Genomic DNA, 25,653 nt, shown 5'->3' with positions numbered 1-25,653 from the left:
TCTTTTAAAAGAAAGAGTATGCTTATCTGCTGCATACTTCTAAAGGAAACTTTTGATTTATAAATGGCATTTTTTGTAGGGATTAAAGACTATGAGATCACTCTTGCTATTGTTCCAGAAAATGGTCCTTTATTTATCTTGTATATGACACCTTGCCCATGTATCACATAAACTTATATCTTTGTTTGAGAATGTCTTTGATGAGCCATTAACCACAAAGAAGAAAGCGTTAGACAAAAGATAAGCCATTGATCTTGGCTAATTCTCTGCTGAGATGACTGTAATAATGTCAATTATTAACATGGATGACTGGGAGGAAAGAAAAAAGCCAAAAGTGTGAAGAATGTTGCAGCTGCATTACACAGACTATGGGGATTCTTATGTAGCAAGCAGAATTAGGGAGCATGGCATTTTCATGATTGACCCTGCATTTTTATATTTAGTTGAAGAGTTTTCCTTTGTAAGTTTTTTGTTTTGTTTTGTTTTGCTTTGCTTTTGGGCACTGGGGATTGAATCCAGGGGCAATTTACCACTGAGCTACATCCTTGGCCCTTTTTAGTTTTTATTTTGAGATAGGATCTCACTAAGTTGCTTAGGACCACCCTAAATTGTTGAGGCTGGCTTTGAACTTGAAATACTCCTGTCTCAGTCTTCCAAGCCCTGGAATTGGCCCTTTGTAAGTTTTAAAGCTCTGTCATATAGTACATGCATTCTACATTTTGTAAGATCATCTTACCATCCTTGAAAAAAGTCATACATAGCTGGGGGACCACAGAGATTTAGTTCATTTATAAGTTTTGAAAAGTGAAAGCATTCCCAATTATTATTTTACTTTTTAAATAAAATGAAAAACATGTAGTTCCAAATCTATATATAATACAATTTAACAAAGTGCATAAACTATGATGAAATTTCGCTGTTTTGAAAGTTGTATTGCACTGGAATCAGTGCGTCATTAGACCTAAATCCTACCACAAGATCATCAGGATAGACGTTCATCTATATGAACCCTTACAGATTGAATTAAAATTGATTTAAACGAATTCTTCACAATAATATCAGCATTACTTTTGTTATGGTGATTACCATTTTTAAATATTTATGGAGTGACCCCAACATGGACTTTCACCTTTTAATGAATTTACTATATATGGGAAACTTCCTGTATCCTAGGAAGATAATTTAGCAAATGGATTCATGTAAAGACCATGAGTGCTTAGAGGGGATATTTCCACCTCAGTCTTGATTTTCACCATGTGAAACCTAATGTGTCCTCCAGGAAGCATTGCTTTAGACCTATTTTCCACCTTTCCAGTTTAAGGAGAGAAAGTCTTCAGGTTATTAAAGTGCAATAATTTAGAGACTAGCTAGTAAGTTGTCTTGACTAGGAGCTGAATGAAAAGTGTCTAAGAGAATCAAACCCCTGTCTCTCTGAATTGCCAAGGAGTGCAAGACTCTATCATCTATCTATCTATCTATCTATCTATCTATCTATCTATCTATCTATCTATCAATCATCTACCTATCTATCTATCTATCTATCCATCCCTCCATATATATTTATACATTTTTAATTTTTGTGGTGCTGGGGATTAACCTCAGGGTCTCACACATACTAGAAAAGTGCTCCACCACTGAGTGACATCTCTAGCTCCAAAGAATATATTTTTAAGTCAAATCATATTAAATTGCTCAGTTTCTTAGTGGTCACCACTGTTGTGAATTTTTTTTTCAACAAGGAGATGATCTATAGTCAAAGTATTGTGAGCAGTGACTTCTTGAGTTTTGTTTTTCTCTGCAGAAAACAAAGGTCCTCTTTTTGTCAGGGGCACCATTAGTCTCCCAAGTACCACTAGGATTTGAAATTGAGGGGCAGTTTTGCCTTCCAGCCAATCATTCACCAGCCCTCTCCATTCATCTTCATCTCTGAGACTCTCCACTTGGACTGTCTAGTTAAGTCTCTTATCTCTTCACACCTGCATTACTGCAACAGCCTCTGAGCTAGACTTTTTAGCTTTGATCTCTTATCTCTTCCATTAATCCTGTAGACTGCTGCCAGGTTAATCTCTGTTAAATTGCACTCCATGTCATTTCCCTGCTAGGAATCTATACTTCCACACTATCATTCCTTTCAAACCCAAACTTCCCATTCTGTTATTGAAGCCTCTCTACCCACCTAAACCTGCCAGACTTTCCTCTTATTTCTTGGTCCACTCAATTCTCATTTTTAGTTCTTTCCCACAGTAATTCTGGACTCTGTATTCATAAACATCCCCCTGCCTGTCCAAATCCCATCAACCTTTTGAGACATAATATCAAAATTTTTCCTGTATCCCTACTCTTAAAGCAGGGAGTCCTCAGCTGAGACAATAGGAAAATGAATTCTGGTAGATACATCAACTCTAAAATCCCTTCAGGAATCACTGGGTTCAACTCTCAGTCCCAGAAAGGCATGTGGGAAAAGCCAGGGCACACAGAGTCTGGAGCCAGGGAGAGAGTAAATGCAGGTTAAATGCAGTAAAAGCTGGGGAGATAAGCGGATCCTCAGTACCACTTAAGAACACCACTTAGAGTTTGGATCTTCAGTTTAAGCCGTACTTCTTGAGGGCTGTCTTTGTCCTGGGAACCCTCCTGGTGCTGGGATCTAGCAAAAAACTCAGCAGGTACGGTCTGTGTCTCTATCATAGTCAGACAAATCAATCATGATGAAATATTAAGAGAAATGCATGGTTAGGGGACTTAACCAAAGTTTCAACTTTTCTGCTTTTTTAAGGTGCAGATCTGGATTTCAAATTTTGTGCCATCTCCATTTAGTTGTTCTTCTTCAAACACAAGGTTTGAAGTCCAAACTGATTATCTTCCTCTTCTACCTCCCTATCCCCACACTGTCCTCTACCAGTGTTTCTTATCCCAGGGATTGGCTACATTAAGCACATAGTTGAATAAACCCAAAACTTAGGAATCATCTTTGACATATCCTTCTACTTTATTCTTCAGAGCAAATTCATTAATAAACACTGGCAATTTCACATTCTAAATATTTTTCAAATCCATCTCCTTTTCTCCATCACCACTGCCTCCATTCTGACAACTTTCTCTTTTCTCAACTAGATGCTTCGACAGGACAGACCCTGCTGAACGCCCTCCAGTGGATGTCCACCCTATAATATAGACTGAAATCCTTGACATCATGTTCTGTTCCCAATGGGTCTTACAGGGCCTGGTCCTCACCTGCCTTCCAAGTTTCTTCTGGCACTTTTCTTCACCTTGAGCCTCTTGATTCTTGATGGATTTGTTCCCTGGTCCTTAATGTTAATAGCACCCCACCCCCATGAGTGGTTGCATACTAATTCCTTTGGTTGGGACTATTCTTTTCTCTTTGTCTTTGTCTAATCAACACTTACTTTGTAATGGTGGCAAGACACCTTTTCCTTTCTCACCTACAGTTTTCTCATCAGGAAAATAGAGATGATTTCTACCTCATAGGGATAGACAACCAATTGCATAGAGAAACACCTAAAAGACAAAACACATTTTGATATTGTTCCCTTTCCAATTCCGGTTTATTTATTTCCATTTTTCAGCATTACAACTATCTTTTTTTTGAATCTTCACAACACGTGTCTATACTTGTGTTCCTGTCAAGCTTTCCCTCCCTGTGTTTAGTGCCCATTCTTTCTCGCAGGTGATTCAAGATGTTAAGAAAAATGTGGTGGTGAATTGGGCAGATTTTGGGGTCTGACAGACCAGAGTTCTTGTCTGAAGCTTCTTTGTAGCTAAACTCCATTGCAAGCCACTTGACCTTGGGAAGGTCAGCCATCCTCTTGGCTTTTTTGCTTCCCCATCACCAGGAAAGGGATAGTGTCCGTACTGACCTTTCGAGCCTGCTGAGGATGAAGTGGGCTGTAAAAGTGCTTATAAAATGTTGGCTGCTTCATGACTTTGGGCATTTAATCAGTTCTGCATTCTGGTTCCATCTCTACAATATTCCCATTTTCTACTGCTGAAATTCATCTACAATTCATCACAGACCCCCATCTATCCCCAAACACAGCCCCACTCACAATATGCCTTCCCCAACTCTCATCCCTTTAGCACCCAATGAGTCCAATCTGCTTTCCAAGGTTAACCTTCATTTTACCTTAGGAGGTTAAAAATATTTTTATTTTACTTCTTATTTCACAACTCCCACGTTCTCTTTATTTATCTGTTAGTCAGGATAGCCGCGAAGGCAACTTATCATGGCTCTGGCAGATAATCTCATGGAAGAATATTGCTTGCATGGCCTCTTACATAAACTATTCAATTTTTTCTCCATATATTACTTGCAGAACATGCTTCGATTTTAGCTTCTCTTCTTGTAAACATTGTGTAGAAAGGTCTTTCCCTTTGAAAATAATATGTCCCTTATGTCTAAATTGAGGGGGCAGGGAATTCATGGGGTGTTGATTTGTGTATGATTCTGGAAAATAAATTCTTAGTGCAGCAACCAAACTTCATAGACTCTGAGTACATCTCCCTCCCAACATGCTATACTTAATATACTGGCATTTGTGTGTGTGTGTGTGTGTGTAAACAAAACAAACTAGTAGCACAGTATATTTGTGTTGTTTAGGCTTGTGACCTCTCTTTCTGGAGACTCATAGTGGAAGGAATGTCACCAATAGTAAAATCACTGTTTTTTTATTTTTATTTTTTAGCCACTTTGATTTTTTTAAGCCTCTTGTTTATCTCACCATTCTTTGCTTACACTTGTCCTCTGTTATTTCTGCCTCATGCTATACCCTGGGCTTGACACTCAATAGGGTCCTGATAGCAATAGAAGAAAACTAAAACTGCTGCTGTTCTAGGTTTGCCATACTTTCTGCTCAATACTGTGAACCCCACCACTTCCTCCTCACCCTTTCCTTTTGCTTACTCACTCTCTCTCTCTCTCTCTCTCTCTCTCTCTCTTTCTCTCTCTCTCTCTCTTTGATTATTAGCAAAAACTTCCAAAGAAGAGTCTGGATGAAGTCACTGACATTTCACAGGGCGCAAGGGTAGACTCTGTCGCCTTGAAGATGATACTATAAGATGCAGGTAGTTAGGTGTGGTGGTGCACACCTGTAATCCCAGTGACTTGGGAGGATAGGGCAGGAGGGTTTCAAGTTCAAAGCTTTTTAGCAACACCCTGTTTCAAAATAAAAAAATAAAAAGGGCCAGGGAAATGCCTCAGTAGTAAAGCATTCCTGGGTTCAATCCCTGGTAACAAAAAAAAAAAAAAAAAAAAAAAAAAAAAGGCATGGGTAGATCATGCTTCAGGCAGGAATTACACATTTCTCTTGAGTTTAAAATATAATCTTGTATTCTGAAGGTGACTATTAGCTAATTGGAAAATAGAGACACTAATAAAGATATGTTTAATTCTCCCTCACTTTCTATTTACCAACCCAGTATCTCTGTGATTGTGCATATTCTGCAATTAGCTTTGCTAGTGCAGACTTGGAATGAAAACCAAGGTCTTAAACAATACTTTGGTTAATTGGACAAACATGCACATGTAATTCTCTTTGGTCATCTTGAACTTCACAAATGACAGTGAGATGCTTGAAATGCATTGATGATCATCACAAATCAGGCAATGATTTTTCACAGATCTATTTTTTTAACTATGAAAACAAAGGTAAGAGGGTATTGGAGGGTTAAGTTTTGAGTCCCCGTCAAATCACTGTAATCTGACCCTAGTTCACAAATGTCTACAATGCCAAAAGTTTCTTGGTGAAACACAACTCACTGTAAATTCTGATTACATTTCCTATTCCCTTCCAAAAAAACAGAAAGGAAATTAGGTTATATTTGATTACATTACAAAAAATCTAGTCAGTGTCTGGGTAGTCATTGCCATGTCAGAAGCCAAATGTACACATTGTGCAGGGGTAGGATCTGGGCTGCTGTGCTCTGGCACACAGGCCTGTGTCCTGATTTTTTAGTAGATCAATTTGTAAGCATCAGGAGAGAGTTAAATGCCAATGTACCTATGTGTTTTCATTATGAACAAAAATTTTTTGTTTATGTGAAATAAATGGAAAATTACATCCCCTGAAACTTGAGTACACTTACAGCATTGTTACCAATTACAATATATTAGGTTTCTTAAACTTCATTCAATGACGCTAAGTCTGTATGGGTGGAGCAAAGAATACAAATGATCTACTTCAGTAATTCTCAATCATTTTTGGTTTGTAGTCCACTTAGTGTAGTAGAACAGTAGAAATTTTAATTTCTCAAATTAATTTTGCATAAAAATCATCTAAGATTTTGTTCAAATGAAGATTCTTGCTAAGATTGTGCTGGTCCATGAACCACATTTAAACAGCAGGAAGAATAGACCATGTGGCCTCTTTATCTGTCCTGTGTTGTTCAGTTTAATAGGCAAATATGAGCTGTTTACAATAAACATAAACAAGGCAATGCCTGATTTTTATATTCTATTATTAGCTCATATTGGAATGTGAAGTATGAATTTTGTTTTTATTTCAGATTTGAAAAGAAGTCAGAAGAATTGTTTGCAGATGATTGGAGAAAATGCTTCAGGACATCTTATTTCCTAATCTTCACTTTAAGAAACTCATAACTATATAATTAAGTCAGTTAGAAAGATGCTGCTGGGCGTGGTGACGCATGCCTGTTATCCCAGTGGCTTGGGAGGCTGAGGCAGGAGGATCTCGAGTTCAAACCTAGCTTCAGCAATTTAGCAAAGCACTAAGCAACTCACCCCTGTCTTTAAACAAAGTGTAAAAAAGGGCTGTGGGAGCTAGGGTTGTGGCTCAGTGGTAGAGGATTTTCCTAGCATGCATGAGGCACTGGGTTCAATCCTTAGCACCACATATAAATAAATAAATTACATAAAGGTCCATCAACAACTAAAAATAATAATAATTTTAAAAGAGCTGGGTTTTAACCGCCCCTGGGTTAAATCCTCAGTGTCAAAAACAGAAAACATTGATGCTGATGCATGCCTATAATCCCAGTTACTGGGGAGACTGAAGAAGGAGCATCAAAAGTTGAAAGCCAGCCTCAGCAGCTTGGCAAGACTCTGTCTCAAAATAAGAATAAAAGAGGTTAGGGATGTATCTCAGTGGTGGAGTGCCCCTGGGTTCAATTCTAGTACTGCATAAACGAAAAGAAAGAAAAAAAAGAAGCTGGATTCAGTGGCACATGCCTATAATCCCAGTGGCTTGGGAGGCTGAGGCAGGAGGGTCGTGAGTTCAAAGACAGCTTCAGTAACTTGGTGAGCCCCTGATTAACTTGGTAAGGTCTGTCTCAAAATAAAATATAAAAAAAGGCTGAGGATATGGCTCAGTGGTTTGTTTTACAAAAACATAATAAAATTAAAAAAGAAAGAAAAAATGGCTGATTTTTGGGTCTATTCTCAGAAATTCTGATTTTAATTATTATGGGTTGTGGCCTAGGCTTTTGAACTCTCTAGATGATTATTTGCAGCTGACATTGAGTATCATCACTGGAGAAATTATAAGGCTAGCCATGCATAATAGGGGTGATGAGCACCTAGACCCTGTTGAGTGTGGAGTGCTTGTGAGGGTGCAAATGTATAATATAAAAAAATAAATAAAGTAGGGGAAAAAGAATGAATTCATGAAAGTGGGAAAAAAAGAGGAGCTCTGTTAATAAAAAGGCAAAGTGGTAATCTACGGGTGGGCTCTAGTCCAAGAAGAGAAGATTCACTTAATGGAGGCTTCTGGATTAGCACAGAGGATAAAGTATAGCCAGGACATGAATGAAGAATGGTCAAGGGATGCCTGTTTGTAATGACCATTAAGCTAAAAAACAATAATTTTATATTTCATTATGTTGGAACTGCTTTAAGGAAGCAGGAGAATTATAATTTAAACCTGGGATAACAGAATGACTTTAGAGGGGCTGGCTCAAACTTCCAAACTGGCTTGGTGTGTGCCCAGGACACAGGGCTCACCTCCAGCTAGTACAATACAGTCTGCAGGGCTGGTAGTTAAACCATAGTGTAGGTTTTTTTTTTTTTTTTTTTTTTTTTTTTTTTTTTTTTTTTTTTAGTACCAGGGATTGAACCCAGGGCTGCTTAGCCACTCAGCCATATCCCCAGCCCTTTTAAATATTTTATTTAGAAAAAGGGTCTCACTAAGTCACTTAGTGCCTCACTAAGTTGCTTTGAACTCGTGATGCTCCTGCCTCAGCCTCCCAAGCTGATAGGATTATAGGCGTGCACCACTGCACCCATCTGTAGAATGCTTTTTGACAAATCTTAATGCTTGTATCAAAGCATCACAAAAAATATCAGTAAGAAAAAATGGCACATCACCTTATCTTGCCAACACCTCCTGCCTTGCACTGTTTGTACTCTGGGCAAGGGGATCCTGAAGAACATGACACAACCCAGTGAGGCCACCCAGCAGTAACTGGGGGCTGAGTGTCTGTCTAGATCCTTCAGTTTAAATGTGCAAAGAGTCATTCTAGAAAATCAGCCCTTGATCTTTCATAGAGCGCACATATTTATATTTATTTAGAAGGTTCCAGGATGTAACTCTTTGGGTGAACCAGATACCCAAAGCAAGAGACACCTGGTGAATAGTCAATATCTGGACTGCAAGAAACTAAATCTGAACACCTTTAACAGAGAGGCACCACCCAGTTCAAGTGAACAAAAGATTCATGGTTTTCTCTTTCTCAAAGAGTTCACTTTTATTTGTGATCTTCTTTCAGCTGATAGGGGCTTTTGGTTACAAACTCTTATCCTTCTATCTACAGTCTGCCTCGCAGCTGTTTCAAGATCCTATTGGCCACTGCCATTATCTGCACTTCAGTTTAGCCACGAGATCCCAGAGCCCTTACACAGATAACCCAACTGGAGACTGTTTTGCTTCTCCTTTCCTTCAGGTAAAACCCCGTGCAACAAAAGAGAAGTGATACTGTCCTGTCACTAAGGGGCTCCTGAAAAGGCAACAGTACCATCCTGTGCCACAAAGGGGCCCTTGTGGGCCTGTTTATCTATAGGCTGCTGAAAACCTAGGAAGTCACTTTGTTTGGATTAAAAAGCTTAAAATGATCTCAAGCACAGATTTTCTTTCATTAAAAAAAAATCAAAGGATGAAAGTATTATCTCCAAATCTCACATGTTCCCTTCTCTTGTGTCACCTCAGTAAAAGGCATTAAGCAAACTATATGTAGGGTTTAATTAAGGAATTCTTTATCAAAACTTTAAACTACAGTTTGCAATATTCATTTACCTCTTTTTAATGCATTTATCTCACACAGCATTCAAGAGCAGACAGCAGTATTTTGTTTGACAAATGAGGACCTCCAGTATAAGTAAAATCAGAGCATACATTACACATGTGTATATCAGAAATCATGCAATATATTGTAAACAATTACACATTCTGATGAGAGGAAGATTTTCTGACAAAATAGTTGTGGCATAGACTTGCCAAGTAATCACTGAAACAACTGATCACAACTCAGGTTCCAAAATTTCTCCCTGGCAAGAATATTCCTTTTGTGAATAACTTAATTTTATTTATTCAGTGGTTTGAACTTGGCATGTGGGGGGTGGGTGGGAGGGAAAGTCCTGAGGCAAAAAGTGTGGATTCAGAGTGGGGGACACCAACGCTGCTACAGAGCATATTTGTATGTCTGTTGTTCATGTGGTGTGTGAAGGTATGTATCGTGGGATTCTTTGTGAACATGTTTGTATGTCTGTGGGAAGTTATGGGGATGCTTTGGCAATAGAGGAACTTTAGGATACACCCATAGATCTTAGTGTTTAATGAGCATGTGAACAATTGTTGCTCTGATGGACTCTCACTCACAATTTTCTTAGATCTGACCATTAACTAGGGAACAAAGTAAAATTGTCAACTGAAGATGTCAATGCTCCTTCCCAAACCGATCTTGAACATTTTGCAATTGCAGTTATACGTACAGGGATTGGAGGCTTCGCAAATTCTGCAGAGCTTCCGTGGGCACCTGTCTTAGCTGATTGTTCTGCAGCATACTGTATATAAAACAAATAAAGAAAAATATTAAAGAAAGTTAATAATTAACATAATTGACCACAAGAGTGCTGTGCATTGTTTCAGGTGTCCGAAAAACAGCAGCACATCAGACAAATTCTACACTCTTTGGGAGCTTAAATTCCCGTGGGGAGTGTGGATAATTAAAAGTAAACAAATGAACTGGGCGTGGTGGTGCACACCTGCAATCCCAGCAACAGGAGAGGTTGAGGTAGGAGGATGACAAGTTCGGGGTCAGCCTGGGCAAATGAGTGAGTTCAAAAATATAAAAAGGACTTGGGATGTGGCTCAGTGGCTAATAGGACCTGGGTTCAATTTCCAGGGCCAAAATAAATAAATAAAAATAAATAAAATTACACAAATGAATATATAATGTGAGATAAGAGGAAGTCCTTTGAATAGAATGTAAAACATGGATTTAGGATAGATGGTAATGGGGTAAGATTTTTATTTGAAAGGTAGTTTAAGAAAGGTGTTTCTGAAGAGAGAATATATGAGTAGAGATCAGAGTGGAGTTGGGAGCACATCATGTGAACATCTGGAGAGAGTTACTGAGCAAGAGGCACCCTGCAGAGGTCCTGAAGCCAGAGCTTGCTTCACTTTAAGGGACTAGCAAAGGATCAATCCTGACTGAGGAGGGATGAGTGAGGGCATGAGGCTGGGAGAAAGAAACTGAGACCATCTCATGGAGGACCTTCAGGCCATGATAAGATTTTATTTTAAGAGACCTGGTTGGAGGGTTTAATTAGGGAAGTGATGTGATCTGATTTATTTTTTCTTTAAAAAAAATTTTTAAACACTTTTTTAGTTGTTGATAGATCTTTATTTTATTTATTTATATGCAGTGCTAAGAACTGAACCCAGTGCCTCACACATGCCAGGCAAGTGCGCTACCGATGAGCCCCAAGCCCCAGCCCCTGATTTGTGTTTTTTAAAGGATCACTATGGGGGTTGCATAGACAAAAGAAAAAGCAAACAAGAGTAGGAAACTACTTAAAGACCATCTTCCTTCTTGTGCATGGCCACATTTTGGTATAAACTGAATTCTTTTTTGTGAAGTATTTGTACCTTTGCTTTCCAAGGTTGAACAGATTTTTTTTTTGTTTTTTTTTCAGAACATGGAGATTACCATATGGAAACACCTGGCAACAATGAAATAAAAATACATCATTGCTAGTGGGAAAATAGCATGGAAAAAATCCCATTAGATTCCTTATATTTTGCTACCTTTTTCATAAATGTTTATAACATAATAATCTTGCAGCACATTTTTTTTTCTTCAACATTTCATGGTCCATGTAAGCCTGAGGCAGAAGACTATTTTGGGAAAGCAGAAACTTTAAAGAAATATTTCAACTTATTAGGTCACAAACTTATATTTGGATTTCAAAAACAATTTGCCTGGTCTCTCACCTCTACAACTGAAAGTTTATTTTCATGAAATGACTGACAGGGAGTCAACCCCAGGTATGTCTAACTCCAAAGCTTGATGTATTTCCCACTGCATTCTCTTGAGGAGTACTTGCTGGATGCACAATCTCAGGCCTATAGTGTATAGAATGGTTAAGTGCACGGGTTCTGCCTGACTTCCTCTTCCCTACCATCAGCCCTGTCACCTCAGGGAAATCATCCAATCTCTCCATGCCTCAGTGACCAGGGGAGAGACCCACCTAACATGTTTACTGTGAAGATTCAAGGAAGATAGTACATAGAACAATACCTGCTGCATGATAAGCATTCAATAAAGGCTGGCAATTTTTATATACTTTAATAAACTTTCATTAAAATGAATGACATAGTGGGATTGTACTGGTTGTGACAATTCAATCAAGTCAGGCAAAGATAAAACTAACAGTGGCTCTCAAATCCTAGGGTTCACTCACTAGAAGTCTTGTTAAAACAGACTGCTGAGCCCTACCCCCACAATTCCTGGTTAGGTGGTCTGGGTAGGGGTCAGAGAATTTGAAATTCTAACAAGCTCCCATGTAATGCTGGTACTGCTGAGCAGGACACCACACTGAGAACCACCTGTGCTATGCTATTTCTAATAGAATACTTCACCTGAGCTTGAGGCTGTACTGGGCTTGGAGATATGCCCTATGTTTTGAGTCTTGGGCTATTAAACCCATTTAACCCCTCTGACCTTAGTCTGTATAATGTAAATGATATCTTCCAATCGAAAAGGTGTTTGAGGATTAAAATATGAAAGAATTTATAAAACTACTTATAAAACTTTCATATATACAAATATTTGCTCAGGTACTCATAAGACAGGAAACACAGGAGATCATAAAATTTATGCTTTTCTTACTATGCCTGAGATTCTGTTTTCTAAGAACACAATTGTTATTTATGTTCTACTAAACTCATTTCATTATATTAAACTTGGATTCAGCTAAAATTTCTTAAATCAAGAGTTTCAAATATGTTGGTTCATTATGAATAAAGCCGAAATTTAGGGAGAGATCATACTTCTGTAGTTAGGGAATTAGGAGAATTGTAACTCCATATTTTGCATAATTTAACTGAATGCCAAAAGTTTAGATTTCTATGTTATTTTGCACTTTCACAAGAACTTTCAACTCATTATATAATTTTCATTTTACAAAAACATTTTCTAAGTTACTTATTAGTTTCATGATTGATTTAAATGATACATTACATATGATGGGTTTAACTGATGTCTGTACTTTGTAGGTATTATATTACTGGTATAAAGTATGCATTGAATTGTCCTTTTATGCTTTGCTAACAAAACAGTGAAACTTTTAAGATGTGGCTTTTCTAAAATATCTAGAAAACTGGAGTAGAGGATGAGACAGGTTTCCTTAATTGAATAGTTGTAAACTTTCTTGGTTGCTTTATATATTTGCCTTCAGAAAATGGGACTTAAATGAGCATTAGTAATGATAACTTTAAAAGTTACCCCAAACTATCTCCTAGTGATTATTTTTCAACTACAGCTCCCAGTAAAACACCAAAAATATAACTTTAAAAAATCAACGAAGCCCTGATCTTTCCCTAAATAAAGAAGTTCTGTTTAATTACTTTCAAATGACAAAACAAGAGCAAGTTATCTCTATTATATCCTTATAAGTCTCCAGTGAGTTAATTAGAAAATTCTGTTTTTGTTTAAGATATTTCAGCGGGAGAGAAAACAATTAAAGAGTTTATAGCACTACAGAGTGCAATTAAAACAAAAAGCATTCACATGGTAGCTGATTTCTTTTGCAAATACCTTTTACTGAATATGTGGGATAGAAACATAATGTAGCATGTCCTGAAAATGGGTGTAGGCTATAATTTTATTTTTATCATTCACATATGGGTAGGAAAAGAAGATGAAACACTTTTTTCTAGAGACAAAGGATGACTTCATAATTTATTAATTTCTTTCCTGAGGATCTTTAAAATATTTAGTATTTTATACAGCTTCCTCATGCATCTATAACTATATGTTTTTTATTTTTGTCAACGGAAATAACAACTGGTACAGTGAAGCAGAGGAAGAGTAAACAGCCTGTTGCATAGAGAGTTAGTGACAATCAGTGGCCTGATTCTTAGGTATTCCCTCTGCTTAATTGTCCTTTGTATAGATATCAAGTAACTATCAAAGCTCTAGTCTGGGTCTACATGGGATTGGACGAACTCTTTCCTATAGTTACTTTTATCCATCACTTCTATGTGGCCTTGGTTTTGGTGCTGAGTGGCAGCAGGGTGAGCCATTCCTTGATTGAATGGCTTATACCAAAAATAAACCTTTTTTTGAGGATAACCTGCTTCAGAATTCCATTGTATGATGTATTTTGCAATACAGAACCAATGTCTAATTTTTTATTAGGGCCAATATTAACAGGGATAATAGTCTTAAAAATTATTGATCTTTTAAATGTCACAGTGATAAGATTTTATATATAAAATATTTCTAGCCAACGAAGCTTTTGCCATCTTTATTCTCCATCTTAATAGACTAGATGACTATTACCTTTCTATTCTTTTACCATACACTGTTACTCACGTCAGGTCCCCAAATAAATATTACTTTCATATTATCTTTCTCCTCATGCTGTGATATAATTTATTTCTGTCTCCTACCAGTGACTTTGGAACTTTATAAAACATTTGAGAGAGCTTCCATGAGGATAGGGACAGATATATTTCGTTTAGTATTTTATCTCCAGCATTGTTTCTTAACCCTATAGGATCTAATGTTCCTTTTCATAAAAAAGCCTTTTATATGTAAGTGAAATTCATAAAATATAGCCTATCTATGCACATAATTTCAAAAAAAATCAATATAATGTACTTACCCTAACTGCATTACAAAAGAGGAATATAGAAAAATAATTTGTAGTGTAATGACTGTACACATGATGCTTGCATGTGACTATCCTAGAAGACATTTTTATGAACGAGTCAGATACTTGCTTCTACTTTTAATGAATAAGGTCAGTGTGAGCAAAATAACATGATCAGAAGCCATTCTGTGCAAGAAAAGGAACATGTAGTAGACATCTAAAGGGAAACCAGAATAAAAATTATTTAAGATATATAATAACGACCATTCTCACATATTATAAGGGAAAGAAGAAAATAACCTTTATTGAAATAAAGAGAACACGACAAGGCAAATTACACAGGTTGGAGTACAGAACATGAAGAAGTGACACAAACAGGGAAGGATAGTCTCACAATTGAGTGTTTCTCATAGATAAGAGTATTGTCAAAATACTTTCCTATTAGGACTAGACAGTGTTGAAATACCACAGAGAACATTTATCCTGTCTGAGAGTTGATAACATGCTGAGGCAAGCATTCATTTGCCAGTACTTCAAAAGGACAGGGAGAGCACATTCCTCCACCTGAAATGGGAAATCGAGGTTGATCTGGAAAAATAAACAGTCACAAAACTGCCTTCATAGAAGCTGGGTGGTAGACCGGGTAAGTAGTGGAAGAGTAATATTTAAAAAGCAACAGGTTGCCATGTGCGGTGGCTCACACCTTTAATCTCAGTGGCTTGGGAGGCCGAGGCAGGAGGAATTCTAGTTCAAAGACAGCCTTAGCAAAAGAGAGGTACTAAGCAACTCAGTGAGACCCTGTCTCTAAATAAAATACAAAATAGGGCTGAGGATGTGGCTCAGTGGTTGAGTGCCCCTGAGTTCAATCCCCAGTTAACAACCCCTCCCCACCCCCACCCCCCTGCCAAAAACAAAAGCAACAGGTCACCACCAATTAAATAAATAATTATATCATTGTCACAACATAAATTTCATGTGGTTGTACCCCTGATATCTTAAAGTAATATGAAATATTGACAAAAAACTTGCTTAATTAAATCCAATGAGATGAGATCCCTGTGTCTTGCTTCTCTGCTAATTTAATAATTATTTCAAAGGAGTTTCACATTTACTTATATTTCTGATTTGTTTTGTGGCTTTTGAGGTAATTCTATTGTACCAACACTATTTTAAACTGAATATGTGATTAGAAGTCCTACAATACAGGAATAGTCAAGAGGTAACAACTCAGTTATTCAATGATTTTGAGAGAATATATTTATTCCATTTAAATTTCCTGTACAAATTATTAGGTTTATGCAGAACTTCTTATAAAATCTTTCAGTATAATCATGAATTCAAGTATTATTGATTTATATTTGGTGTGTTGGGGCAGTCAGAAATCAAATAGGATGTGGGAGAATTCTCTCTACACTGGGTTATGTGATATTGCAGTATAGTTTACTACATGTCAGTCATAAACCAAAGATGCCCCCACAGATTTCCTAAACGTGGTTACTGCCACAATCACCATATTTAAGCACCATTTCTCTATATGCCAAAATAGTTTCAAGATATTTTACAGTTTGAGCTCACTCATTGAATGTTAGTCATTAAGGGGCAATGTAAAGAAAAGATCTTGTTCCCCTTGACATGGATAATGGTCTAGCTAAATTGTAAAGTCTGAAAATGTCATTTCCTTCCTTACATCTTTTCCTTGGCTTATCCATTTATACATAACATGTGGGATTCCTGCAACAAGAATTCTTTCCATCTTTCCAAGCTTTCTCCAAATGCTTTCCATCATTTATCTCCTCCTGAATCAATCAATCAACAAGTTCATGAAAAAATGCTCACCATCTCTAGCAGTCAGAGAAATGCAAATCAAAACCACCCTAAGATACCATCTCACTCCAGTAAGATTGGCAGCCATTATGAAGTCAAACAACAATAAGTGTTGGCGGGGATGTGGGGAAAAGGGTACACTTGTACACTGCTGGTGGGGCTGCAAAATGGTGAGGCCAATTTTGAAAGCAGTATGGAGATTCCTGGGAAAGCTGGGAATGGATCCACCATTTGACCCAGCTATCACACTTCTCGGACTATTCCCTGAGGACCTTAAAAGAGCACACTATAGGGATAGGGCTGCATCAATGATTATAGCGGCACAATTCACAATAGCTAGACTGTGGAACCAACCTAGATGCCCCTCAATAGATGAATGGATAAAAAAATGTGGCATCTATACACAATGGAGTATTATGCAACACTAAGAAATGACAAAATCATAGAATTTGCAGGGAAATGGATGGCATTAGAGCAGATCATGCTAAGCGAAGCTAGCCAAGCCCTAAAAAACAAATGCCAAATGTCTGCTTTGATATAAAGAGAGCAACTAAGAACAGAACAGGAAGGAAGAGCATGAGGAAAAGACTACAGTAAACAAAGATGAATGGGGGGAGAGAAAGGGAGAGAGAAGGGAAAGCATATGGAAATGGTAGGAGACCTTCAATGACACATAAAATTATAAGAGGTTATGAGGGGCAAGGGGGAGGGAAAAAAAGGGAGAGAATTGAACAACAGCAGGGGAGGTAGAGAGGGAAGATGGGAGGGGAGGAAAGGGGAGGGGGGATAGTAGGGGATAGGAAAGGTAGCAGAATACAACAGTCACTAATATGGCATTTTGTAAAAATGTGAATATGTAACAGATGTGATTCTGCAATCTGTATTTGGGGTGAAAATGGGAGTTCAAAACCCAATTTGAGTCAAATGTATGAAAGATGATATATCATGAGCTACGTAATGTTTTAAATAATCAATAAAAAAATGAATTCTCTGAAGCATCCTGGTAGCCTATTAGAGGGAGTCAATCTTTACAAGTTAATCAGCAGCCATTTGACACTATAATCAGAAATACATCCATTAATACTTGGTTTACTTACAGAACTTTAAGACTGTAAAGGCCAGTGAATGCTCCCTTGGGAATGTATGTCAGAGCGTTTCCGGCAAGACGTCTGTGGGTTTCAATGGAGAGGAAAAAGAGTGAGCAGAACTCTCTTCATGTGGAATTCATTTAGTTGTTAAAAAATGCAGTACAGCTATGTTCAAACCACAAATGCCAAAACAACTCTAAAGAACCTTGTTTTTTTTTTATATATGGTAAGAAATTTCTATAAATTTTAAATCCAAATATTGGCAGAAGGGCCTAAGGAAAAAATGTAATACATTATCTATTTTACAATAAATCATTTAATAGCTTACAGTATGCATATGTATACATATATTTGTATGCATCTTTCCTTTAAAAAATTTCAAACCAAAGTTATTATCATATAATAATTTTCAAAAACTTATAATGTTAAAATATGACCATCACATAATTTTTACTATTCTTTATAATGGTGAATAAAATAGTCAAACATAAGACTATTTCAGTTGCAATTATACCACATAATACCCAACTTTCTTATTAAGCTTGTAAAATATGAATGCATACCCTCACAATCAATTTTTTTCTAAACCTCCAGAAATTAATTTAATTTAACATATTTTAATTGAGCAATGCCTTACAAAATTATAACAAAGAGTTTAGAATGGAAGACATTAACACATTAACGTGGGTTTATTTAATGGAAAGTTTTGCCATTCACTGAAAACATTTTAAAAGCTTGCGTTATGATACTTTTCTAAGTGGAAAACAGTCCAGGTAGGAAAATACACAAAAAGTTCAATAAGGCATGTAGCTCAAGCATCTGGTTCAGTACTTACTCAACATCTCAGAGTCATATCCTGGGATGTTAGACTGTCCCACAAAACAAGAGAACAACCATGTGACTCAGAGGAGCACAAAATATTTTAAGAAATGGATAACATCCTAGGATGGTGGTTAGAAATGAAAATCAAGACACCCCAGGCTTTTATGATGGAAATGGGGGATGGGGATAAGGGTAGAGTTGGTCCATTTGACTAGTGCTTTTTTATGAAGGGCCTAAAGGCCTCAAATGTATACTTTAAAAAAAAATTCATTCATTCATTCTTTCTTTGTTTCTCTCTCTCTCTTGCTCTCACTTACTCTCTTTCTTTCCCAGTACTAGAGACTGAATCCAGGGTGCTCTACCACTGAACTACACCCCCAGCTCTTCCTTTATTTTTTATTTTGAGACAGGGTCTCATTAAGTTGATCAAACAGACCTTGAACTTATGATCCTCCTGCCTCAGCCTCCCATATACTTTTGATATTATCTTCAAAGCGTAGATAATTCAGTTGCCAAGATTCACTGACTTGACTGAAGTAAGCCATCCTCTCTACAGCCACTATAAAAGACTGACCATAAGTGAATATTTAAATAAATGCTTTAATTATCTCATGAGTAGAACCTCTGCAAAGCATTAGTATTAAAAGCATTAATTGCTCAATTCAAATTAAACTAACATTGTATCTACCATGATTATGTAATCCTGATTTTTTAAAAAAATCAATAGCATGAGAAAGGACTTAGATCTCTCTGAGAAGTTCTGCCTATCTTGCATCTTCAGCACTGTTACTTTGTGCGTTAAGTTATTAATATTTCTGCACTTGATTTTCTTCCTAATTACATGAAATGTAAGATGGCTTCTTAGGTCCCTCCACAGCTCCCCTACCTTCTTGTGGTTATTTGTGTTTGTGCCTGGTTTTCCTTCCCTTAACAGAGACAATCTCTTAGAAAGTTTAGAGAGCTCTTATACCGTATTCCTCCTGCCCTGCTCATGATATGTAAAGAATTTTTTTCAAAGAAAAAATTTAGGGGCTCAGTATAGAATTAAGAATAAAAACATAGAGTCTCCTCTATGTCAAAGAGAATACCTTGTCAGAAGTATTGTTTTCTACAACTTTTGTTTCCAACTATATTTGTGAGAATGGATTGTGGGGAAGAAATTTGCTTCTTCCTGTCCATGGTCAGATCGTCGGAGAGCTACTAGTCTAACCATGGCAGGCATTCAATAAATATATGTCAATAACTCATCATTCAGCTTAATATTGACTAAGGTGATTTCAGTAGTGTTTTAGTTATTTATTTTTTATTTCCTACAAAGTTGTCTTATAAGAAAACACGCTGACCTCCTATCAGTTCTATCCCTGTTCTGTCTCTCCCTACTCCCACTCACTCTATATTCACTGATGGTCTTTATATGGCCTAATCTGATCTTACTGCTACCCCCATTCAAAAACCCTTTAGCCATTTCCATGACAGAATAAAAGAAATGGAAAGAAGTCCTCAGCTTCTTTCTCCACAACTCCCTTTATGCTAGAGCTGAATCAGATCTTGAGCTCTTCTTAGAACGCCACTCTTTCCCATCTAGCTCTTTGCTCCATCCAAAATGTGCTCCTTCCCATCCCTCAAGACAACCTCATTTCTGAGGAATTCAATCCCTTGACTTTGAACACCTTTGGTAGTGCTTTGTGCCTGGATTATGGATTTTATAGTCTACCTTGTGTTATGGTATGTGGCTGTCTTGTAACACATAAAACACAGGGATTGTCTTTGTATCTATTATAGAGCCTTGAACAGCATCTGAAACATAGTAGATTGCCTCATAGTACTCAACTAATCATTATCCCCCAGTGTCCTTCTTCCTCTTCTTCTAGAATAATTTTCTGTTCCCAGTGTTTTAGCTGAGTACATGGCCACCCAGCCAGATTCTTAGTTTCGGGTCTATATTGCACTAGAACATGGTTACTTAACTAAGTTTGAGTCTGATCAAAAGCACTATGTGAAGTTTATGTGTCACCTCCTTAAAAGGAAGCTATTTTCCTCCAATATCCTTTATTCCCCCTTTCTTGCAGATGTGATACAGGCGAGACAGCCTCAGCGTGTGGAGATCATTTCATGGAAGGCAAAAGAACAACAAAAAATTCGCCAGTCACCTGGGCCCCTGGATGACTTTGTGAAACCAAATTGCCCCGTAGCCCTGCAGTCTGTTTTGGATGAATAGCTGAATCAGTATGGGTTCCTGTTATCTTCTGCAAACAAGTTGATGACTGAAGGATTACTGAACTGGCAAGGCTGTATCACACCTGCCTAGATACTGGCCTCAAGGAATCATGTTTGCAAAGCTGCTCCAATCTTCAGCATTCACTGTCTTTGCTTTATGTTCCTTTCATCTGTGCACTGTTAGCTGGCAGTTGACACACCTGGACTGTCACAGGCAGTGCATGCTGCTGTTTCCTAACAGCCACTCTAAGTAGGGAAGAAATGTATTTAATCATTTGTTCATGCTCTCTTTTTCTATGCTACATGCATTTCTGGAGGGTCTGCTCTGTGCTACCACTGCTTAGGGGTCAGTGATAAAGCAGTGAAATCCAGACTGCCAAAGTCCTGATCTCATGGAGTTTGCAGCCTAATGTGGGGAGAAAGTCATGAAATAAAAAGATAAATGGATAATAAAACATGAGAAATGTTCCAAATTAAGAAAAAATCAAGGTAGCCAGGCATGGTGGCACATGCCTGTAATCCCAGTGGCTTTGTAGGCTGAGGCAGGAGAATTGCAAATTTGGGGCCAGCCTCAAAAACTTAGCAAGGCCCTAGGAAATTCAGAGGGACCCTGTCTCAAAAAAAAAAAAAAAAAAAAAAAAAAAAAAAAAAAAAAGAGAAAAGAATAAAAAATAAAAGATCTGGGGATGTACTGGGGATGTAACTCAGTAGTAAAGCATCCCTGGGTCAATCCCTAGTACCAAAAGGGGAAAAAAAATCAAGGCAAAGGTTTAGGAATTGATGATTGTGGTCATTTCAAGCAAGATGGGAAACATCTCTGCTAAGAGTTTATTTCAACAGAAGTCTGAGCCACTCAGGTGGATATAAAGAGAACAGTAGAACAAAAACCCTGAGGTGGAGTGTGCCTGGCGTCGTCAGGAACCAGTAAGGAGGCTAGCATGGCTGCTGTGGATGGCCAAGGAGGAGGATGGCAGGAGGGAAGGTCAGAGAGGTGTCCAGGGCCACTCTATGCAAGACTTTGGGGACCCCAACAAGGACTTCAAGCCAGAAAGCAATGAGATCTGTTTTGCAAATGCCCTTCTGGTGGAACCCTTTAAAGGGAACATTAGACTATGGGGACAAGAGTGGAAACATACGACCAAGTAACTAGAGTATTCAGACAGGAGATCTTGGTGTAGGGCAGCAGTGGTAGAGGTCGTGAGAAGTGTCAGAATTTGGTATAGAAGAAAAATCTGACCTGATACATCACTTGGTTCAAGGTGAATGTATGCAGTCAAAATCAAAACAAACAAAAAGAGCAACATTCTATACTTATGAGCATATTAGGCACAACCCACATGCATTTGATTAGATGTCCAAAGTAGCATATGTAATACCTCGGGGGATGCACTTCGTAGGACACAGCAGAGTTGTTTACTGAATTAAAACAGACTAGAATTAGTTAAAAGATAGCTTCACTAATCATACTAAACTGATTAGTAACTGTTATATCAGTCAAAATATTCTAACTATCCTGTTCATGGTCATGTCTTCAGCAGTACAGTTTTGAATTCCAGAACATAGACTTCCAATAGATTCTTCTCTATTTTTTTTTTCCCTTTCCCTGTGGTGCTGGGGATTGAGCCCAGGGCTTTGTGCATGCAAGGCAAGCACTCAACCAGCTGAGCTATATCCCCAGCCCACTTCTTGATTCTTACTGCCACTATAGTGTCATTGTGTAACATGATGGTTTTTGAGACATTGGCTTTGGAAATGAAAAGGAGAAAAATAAAAACTTTTTACACATTCATTTAAGTTATTTTAAATTATTGTTTAGGCAAATATTCCTCTGTTACATTTTCTGAAATTCCACAATTTTTTTTTCCTGGGTAGGGATTTTAACTGTCTCTGAGTGTGTATTCAGAACAAATCTGTGGGACCACTGACCTTGTTATCTGTCCTAAAGCTAAATAAATAAATAAATAATTGATATGCTACTAACTGTTTGCTGGGCTGGTGGCAGACTGTTTCATGGACAAAAATAACAATGGAAGGAAATCATTCCTTTCATTTCTTTACCATCTGAAGTGGTTTTAGTACTTTTAAAACTGAAACACTGGGGCTGGGTTTGTGGCTCAGCGATAGAGCACTTGCCTAGCACGCATGAGGTGCTGGGTTCGAGCCTCAGCACCACATAAAAATAAATAAATAAATAAATAAAGATTTGAAAAAAAAACCACTGAAATACATACAACTTTATAAGTAAAAAAGCCCTACACTTTCAAATGTGTACCTAGTACATAAATAATAAGAACCACACACACATCTTTCCCTTCTGTGATGATTTGACTAACAGATCTCCAAGTAAATGCTTTGTAATCCTAGAGACCCCACATGCTATTTGGCTGAGAGTTTTTCTTTTTTAATATTCTGTTTCTAAAATTATTATTTCATGGAAATATCTCTTTTGTTATCTTCATTTCTACAATAATATTTAATAAGAAAATTTATGCATACTTTATGATATTTTAAATGTTTTTATCCTGAAAGATACTGTTCCACATGAGAGACTCATTTTGTCCCAGTGTTCTTAGTTTTACTGACTTAATTGACATAAAAAGAGAAAAATAAATCATTACATTACAAAAGACAGTTGACATAATTCTTCTTCCAATAAATTACATAAATAGATGTTTTGGTGCTGTAATAACCAATTAAACATGAATTTACAAGTTTCTTTGAATTGTTAAAGTATATATATAAATGTATATATGTATATGTGTGTGTATATATATATACACACACACACATACATAATATGTGTATATATAAGCTTATATATAAAATGGAAGTCTAATTTTTCCTCCCTGACATGGATGGGCCTGGAGAGAGAGGAAGAAGTGTATAATATGTAAGGTGAGTTCTGGGGATGGAAGGGAGCATTTGACCCTCCTCTCCATGTAGGACTCTTGGGAAATTCCCGAGCAGAGAATCACTGTTCAACATGGGCCCCTTCAGGTAAGTATCATTTTCAAAGCTAAGTGTGAGGGCTTCCTGGGTTGATTCTTACATGAACCTCTTAACTTCTAATTTAGTTATTTTTTTTCCTTTCCCTTTTTGGCTTTCTTTCTTTTCAGCATTAACTTGCTGTGAGACTACACAAACCACTTAATTTCCCTGGGCCTCACTTCCCTTATTGTAGAGCGCTCACCTAGCACTTGCAAGGCCCTGGGTTCAATCCTCAGCACCACATAAAAATAAATAAAAAAATAAAGTTATTGCGTACAACTACACTTAAAAAAAGCACTTTTCCATACTTTAAATTGGGGGTTATTATTGTCCACATTTTATAGATGAGGATATCAAAGTGCAGAAAAATTTTATATAAAGTGGAAAACATTGTGTCTTTCCTGATTTCATTTAAACACAGCCTGGGCTTTTCTTATAAAACACAGAAAGTGTGCAATAGTAGTACTGCTACTTAATCAGAGCAGACTAAACTTAAATAAGATGATGCTTATGATTTAAAAGGAAGGCACTGCAGACACCTTAGAAAACTCATACTGGCTCCTGGAAATTATTGCTTTATTTTCTGATTTTTACAAAATACATGAGACCTAGAAGACACACAATCTACAAATGCCAAATTAACTTTTTATAGAAATTGGATGAGGGCTGACATCAGGCTTAAGTATTATGCTCCCCTCCCACCTTTTTATTTCATTCTGGTGATCTGGATGATTCTTGTCTATTTCTAGTTTTCTGGTACAATTTTCCTTTGTGATTTTCCAGTACTGATTTTGGTAGCTGTTATAATTTCAGAATTTTTCACTTTTCTGAGTTTATAATTCACTTGAATAATTGCTGCTAAACTATCATTTAAATGTGAAATTTCTGCAAAATCTTTTATTCCTTATGAGTGTCAAAATATTCTCATTTTGAAACAAATATCATTCTAAAATAAAGTTAATGAAAACTATGATAATAGTATAATCACTGACTTTCAAAAGACAAATGAGTTGGGCTGGGGTTGTGGCTCAGTGGTAGAGTGCTTGCCTAGCATGTATGAGGCCCCAGGTTTGATTTTCAGCACTGTATATAAATTAATAAAATGAAAATAGATTGACAACTAAAAAATATTAAAGAGAAAAAATTAAAATAAAAGACAAATGAGGGTAGCCTGAGTTAAAAGGATCATGACATCCCTTCAGCTGTTTGTCTTCCCTTGGAGAGCAAATGTCTTTCCTAGTAAGCCTTGATAATTTGTGATTTTCAAAAACTGGAATTTACTCCTCCCACTTCAATAAGTTAATCATTTGCAATTGGGTAAATCCAGCCCCCAAACTTTCTTTCTTAAGCTATATATTCATGAACTCAGCATTTTGCTTCTGTTATTAGTTAGGATGAGAATATTCGAATTTCAAGGTTCAAAGGCTAAGAATTGTGGAGGGCTATAACCATTGAACTGAATAAGTGAACTTTTTTTAGGGTACCTGGGAGATCCTGTAGTGGGCACAAAGACCTGTGATTTCTTAACTACAGACAAATGAAGTTCAATTTCAGCTCATTTGTGAGTTTCCCCTTAATCACCTTAGTCCACAGTAAGTGTTCCTATAAGATATATTCTATGCCACGCTTCCTGCAGAGGTTCTTTTTCTACCCTTTACTGTGTATTTATCTGATCAGATGATAGACTCCTTAGGTCAAGAATCTTGACTTTGTCTCCAAAGACAGCTGACCATAGTGCTGCAGTTTCTTTGGGTCTAGCATAACTATTCCAAGTTGGTTAGTCATTACATAACCAGATTAGAAACAGATGAATAATATTTCTTCTTTATTCTATATCAAATTTAGATCCAGAAATTTCTTTTAACATGTTCAATAAGCCATGTACAGTGCTTTGGGAGCACATAAATAGTAGCTACCATTTATTAATTTTTACAGATGGCAAAGTGTGCCTAAGAGAAGTTGTTTGCTCACATTTATATAGAAAAGTTCACACAGGAGAATTTAGTTCAAGCATAGCATTTCATCTTCAAAACTTGGATCTTAAACCATCATTTTGGTTAAAAGCAGGTTGGTCTGGGCAAGAGTGACCAACCTAAACAGGAAAAATACAAGCACATGATAGCTACATCACTGGAGGTGTCACTGGCTATAAGAATCCATTGCTTTTTGTTTAAACTCCCACAATGCCTACCAGATCCAGTACAGTCTTACACCCTTACCACAATGACACTCCCATCGCAATGACTGGTCTTCTCTCTTTCTTCCTCTCTTGCCGTCTCTTAGTTTTCATCTTCCAAATGTAGTTCCTGAAGTTTCATCCTCACATTATTTTTTTTTCTCCCTGTCTACTGGTGCTCAAAATTTTAGTGT

At 37.1% G+C, this 25,653-nt stretch overlaps 1 protein-coding gene across 3 annotated transcripts in view; it reads right to left on the bottom strand.

Annotated features, from left to right (window-relative positions):
- The window catches only part of LGR5 (leucine rich repeat containing G protein-coupled receptor 5), a 119,479-nt gene that overhangs the window by 31,795 nt on the left and 62,031 nt on the right, over positions 1–25,653 (bottom strand). For all 3 annotated transcript variants that reach the window (XM_081311445.1, XM_081311446.1, XM_081311447.1), the window contains exons 3-4: positions 17,266–17,337; positions 9,956–10,027 (exon numbers count right to left, since the gene is read on the bottom strand). In XM_081311445.1, coding sequence (XP_081167571.1) covers positions 9,956–10,027; positions 17,266–17,337 — 144 coding nt within the window. The remainder of the gene's footprint in view (positions 1–9,955; positions 10,028–17,265; positions 17,338–25,653) is intronic.

This window comes from Spermophilus citellus (genome assembly GCF_964194105.1).
Source record: "Spermophilus citellus genome assembly, chromosome: 10".
NCBI classification, from domain to species: domain Eukaryota; kingdom Metazoa; phylum Chordata; class Mammalia; order Rodentia; family Sciuridae; genus Spermophilus; species Spermophilus citellus.
The sequence above is the reverse complement of the archived record's forward strand: the minus strand, read 5'-3'. Positions and strand labels throughout refer to the sequence as shown.